The sequence below is a fragment of the Cebus imitator genome, unplaced genomic scaffold (assembly GCF_001604975.1).
Source record: "Cebus imitator isolate Cc_AM_T3 unplaced genomic scaffold, Cebus_imitator-1.0 Scaffold658, whole genome shotgun sequence".
Classification (NCBI taxonomy): domain Eukaryota; kingdom Metazoa; phylum Chordata; class Mammalia; order Primates; family Cebidae; genus Cebus; species Cebus imitator.
The window spans coordinates 7,828-11,212 of record NW_016107973.1 but is presented as its reverse complement, the minus strand read 5'-3'; the positions used below and the strand labels follow the sequence as shown (position 1 = coordinate 11,212).

General features: G+C 48.2%; 1 protein-coding gene across 3 annotated transcripts; it reads left to right on the top strand.

Annotated features, from left to right (window-relative positions):
* Window positions 1-6: 6 nt before the first annotated feature.
* LOC108295790 (histone H2B type W-T-like) lies at window positions 7-3,135 on the top strand. Of its 3 annotated transcripts, XR_001821589.2 has the most exons (4): window positions 7-1,157; window positions 1,556-1,614; window positions 2,487-2,534; window positions 2,819-3,135. XR_001821589.2 is itself a non-coding variant. In XM_017518109.2 (3 exons), exons 1-2 carry the CDS (start codon window positions 649-651, stop codon window positions 1,590-1,592), a joined length of 546 nt encoding a protein of 181 aa, XP_017373598.1. In that variant the 5' UTR covers window positions 7-648; the 3' UTR covers window positions 1,593-1,614; window positions 2,819-3,135. The 3 variants fall into 3 exon arrangements, 2 of the variants coding, with proteins under 2 accessions (XP_017373598.1, XP_037590690.1); XM_017518109.2 differs by lacking the exon at window positions 2,487-2,534; XM_037734762.1 differs by lacking the exon at window positions 2,819-3,135 and having other exon boundaries at window positions 2,487-2,783.
* The last annotated feature ends 250 nt before the right edge of the window (window positions 3,136-3,385 follow it).

Sequence of the window (3,385 nt, the reverse complement as noted above, 5' to 3'; positions counted from 1 at the left end):
GGTTTAAATCTGGTCAATGTTAAGTGTCGTTATATGTTTTAAATAAAAGCACCTTTCCGTTTCTATTCTCGGCTTGGAGGCTGTGGTATGGCCATTTCTCGTTCTCCCGATTCACTGAAGATGTTGATCAGAACTGAAGACAGCAGCGAGACCGGCAGGTCCTTTTATGCCCAGGAGCCTTTGGCGGCCATATCGGGGAGTTCCTGCTAAAGCCGGAGTGGCTTAGCCAGGGATAACGGTAGATTGTGCGATGGGTGAGAAACGGTCCACACGTGGATACAGTCATTCCTCTGGCATCGGCATAATGGCCTTGGGCTCAGGAGGCCTGTCTCTCTTCAAGGAGCATGAGCTGAAATTGCTGAACTTTGGGAGTTTTCAGTGACACCCTTCAAAGTGCACAGGGTGTGTCATATATCAGCTCAGGAGGGCTGATGCGCTTTTGCCCTGTGAGGCATCTGTGTAACTGCCTCCGACGTAGGCCACAGGGGGCGCCTAGGCCGGCAGACGCCCCCTGTGATTGGTTGACGAGATGCCAAGCAACGGGACCATCCAGTCACCTTCGATGCAGGGAGGTTTGCTGACAGGGTCCCTCTGTGACTTCATTCACTTGATCCAATCACATGTCAAGTTGGCCCGTGAGGTGGAGCCATGCTGCGTACCCAAGCGTCCCCGCTTCACAATCGCCATTGTCTGTCCCCGTCCACAACCACCATCGCCTCTTCTTGCCATCTAATGGCCGCTGCCTCCGCCATGGCTAGAACTTCCTCTGAGACGACCTCTGAGGAACAAGTGATCACCCAGGAGCCCAAAGAGGCCAACTCCACAACGGCCCAGAAGAAGAGCAAGCAGAGGAAGCGAGGGCGCCGAGGGGCCCGCCGGTGCCAAGCCAACTGCCGCGGGGACAGCTTCGCCACCTATTTCCGCCTGGTGCTGAAGCAGGTTCACCAGGGCCTCAGCCTTTCCCGGGAGGCCGTGAGTGTCATGGATTCTATGGTTCATGACATACTGGACAGCGTCGCCTCCGAGGCAGGTCGCCTGGCCCGCTCCGCCAAGCACGTGACCATCACCGCCTGGGAGATCCGGATCGCCGTGCGCCTGCTGCTGCCGGGGGAGATGGGCAGGCTCGCCGAGTCCGAGGGCACGAAGGCTGTTCTCAGGTACACCAGGAGCAAGTGAGCTACCTCAGGAGCCCCTGAGCACCACGGAAAGACCAGTGGCTCCCCAAGGGGCGGGGGGCAGCGGCGGTTGGGGTGGATGGCGTTCTTTCGAATTCGGGTTGGTGGGGGGGGGGGGCATGTGGCATGTGGCGTCCTGCGATTTTTCAAGCATTTCTCCCTCAGTACTAGACATTGTCAACTCCGATATATCTGTAGTGCCATTTGCTCCAAGGAAAAGTAGTGGGTTTTTCCTCGATCCTGCTTCATTTCCTCAGTTTCCTAAATGGTCATTTTTATTAGTTTTCTTTCTAGGTTATCTTTACGGTGATGTTATCAATGTACTGATCTTTACCCTTTTCACTCTCATTCTCCTGCGACTGAATGGTGGAATTTTCCAGAACTTCAGTATATGCCCTACAGCAACAGAAAAAGTGAATACGTTGATAGAAGAACCAAGGTAACCCCCCCAAACGTTTTCAACATTTCTCCCAACACGAATCCAAGTAAATAAGCAAGTGAGGCCCAGTTACAGTGTACATATAGCTAAACAAAATTTTCAAGAATCCACTCATTTTCCCGCTGCCTCAACTCTGACATCACTATTGCAGTTCATTCTTTTTTTTGCCCTGACAATAATCTTTTCATTTCTTTTTGAACAGAAACCTTCGTTAGTTCCAGGTTTGTGTCCGTGGGCTCAGGGAGAGTCCAGGCAAACAGCTCATGCCCTAGTATTCAGTGGTGCAGGCAGTGAGCAACAGTCATTGTCCCAACGTGTGGGGCGTGACCGAGGCTGTACCCACAACAGCCTTCCTGTGATATTCACCCTGGTGTTTCAAGGCACAGGGGTGTGATTCTTTACCTGACATTTTTCTTTTCAGTGTTTGTAACCACGGTCATTTAAGGATATGAATCCAAAGCTAGGGGTATTCTATGTTCCTTGCCCCTGGCATCAAGTTATGCAGAGCATGGTCAGCCTTCAGGAGAAGTAAGATGACACTTATTTCCTCCGGAGATTTGCTTATTCATGTTAATGTTAGTATAGGCTGCTTTTCATTGTGCTTTCTTCTGGGTCCCAAGTCTTTGTATATTTAGCATTTTCTTCTATAAGTGTATTGCAGAATTTCAGAGCAGCTGGTGGCTTTCTCGTTGCTTTTCTTTTAAATAGATTTCCAGCCATCCGAGCATGGGGACAAGAAAATCTACTCTGGGATTGCCACCCATAGGAATTTGTTATTTTGTGCCTTGAAGCTCAATATGTGATCATTTCTGTCAAATGATTCCCACAAATTTTGAAACAACTCATAAACAACCCTTCTCCTTTATATGTAGAAACCTGTAAAGGATGGTACTCTCAGTCAAACCATGAAACAAAAGCTGGTAAATCACGAAAATCAAAATTTTCTTGAGTCCCTCAGAAGTGGGAAATAACCACCCCAGAGGGACCCAACACATAGCCACATAGATTATTCTACCTTTGAGGGAAGGACCGCTTGGTCAAGATGGAAATGAGCGCAGAGCAGGATAGAAGCCAGAGCTTCCCTGAGTAGTGCAGATGGGAAGGGGTAGAAGGTCATCTCCAGAGCTCCACTTGGGATCCAAAGAGAAAGGATGTAGAATCAAGAAGTCCTCTCATCGGGATTTGTTGTTTTCTGTTTTTCCAGACTATTAGAAACGTGTTATGAAAATAGTTGAAGAAAAATGCTCACCTCGTTAGGAGACCAAGAAACACCACCACAAAATCAGCCGCAATGAAATCCCTCTGCAAGATGCCGACAAGTGTTCCTACCTGTGCAAAACAACAATTTGAAAACCAAAGATGCTTTGCAGATCCCTGTTGTTTTCCAGAGACAGAGCTGTGTACCTGATCCAAAACACCACATCTCACTCAGTAACTTAATTCTCATTATGCTAATTGTTTTGCTTTAAAGTGACAATTTTTCTGTCAAGTAGGACATAGAAATAAATTTCGAAAGTTATCCTTGCATATCCACTGAGTAATTTGATAAGTCTTTTTCAGAAACCAAATCCACTGCGATATTTTACCCTGGAGTGTGTGGCTTCTATCTGTAAATTCAGAAATCAAAGAGGAGCATTAGTAACACAGGGCCCACAATGAACCCTGGTTGGGCTGTGGAGAGTGGGAGTTCAAGGGGACTGATGCCGATGAATTATAGGAAGAAAGAGCAAAAGGGTAGTTTGATGGGATGATCGGAAGAGGAGGCTCACGC

Coding starts and splice junctions, on each gene's coding strand:
- LOC108295790 (XM_017518109.2), top strand. CDS start 649: ATGCTGCGTACCCAAGCGTCCCCGCTTCACAATCGCCATTGTCTGTCC. Junction 1,158..1,555: donor GGCACGAAGGCTGTTCTCAG/GTACACCAGGAG, acceptor GGAATTTTCCAG/AACTTCAGTATATGCCCTAC.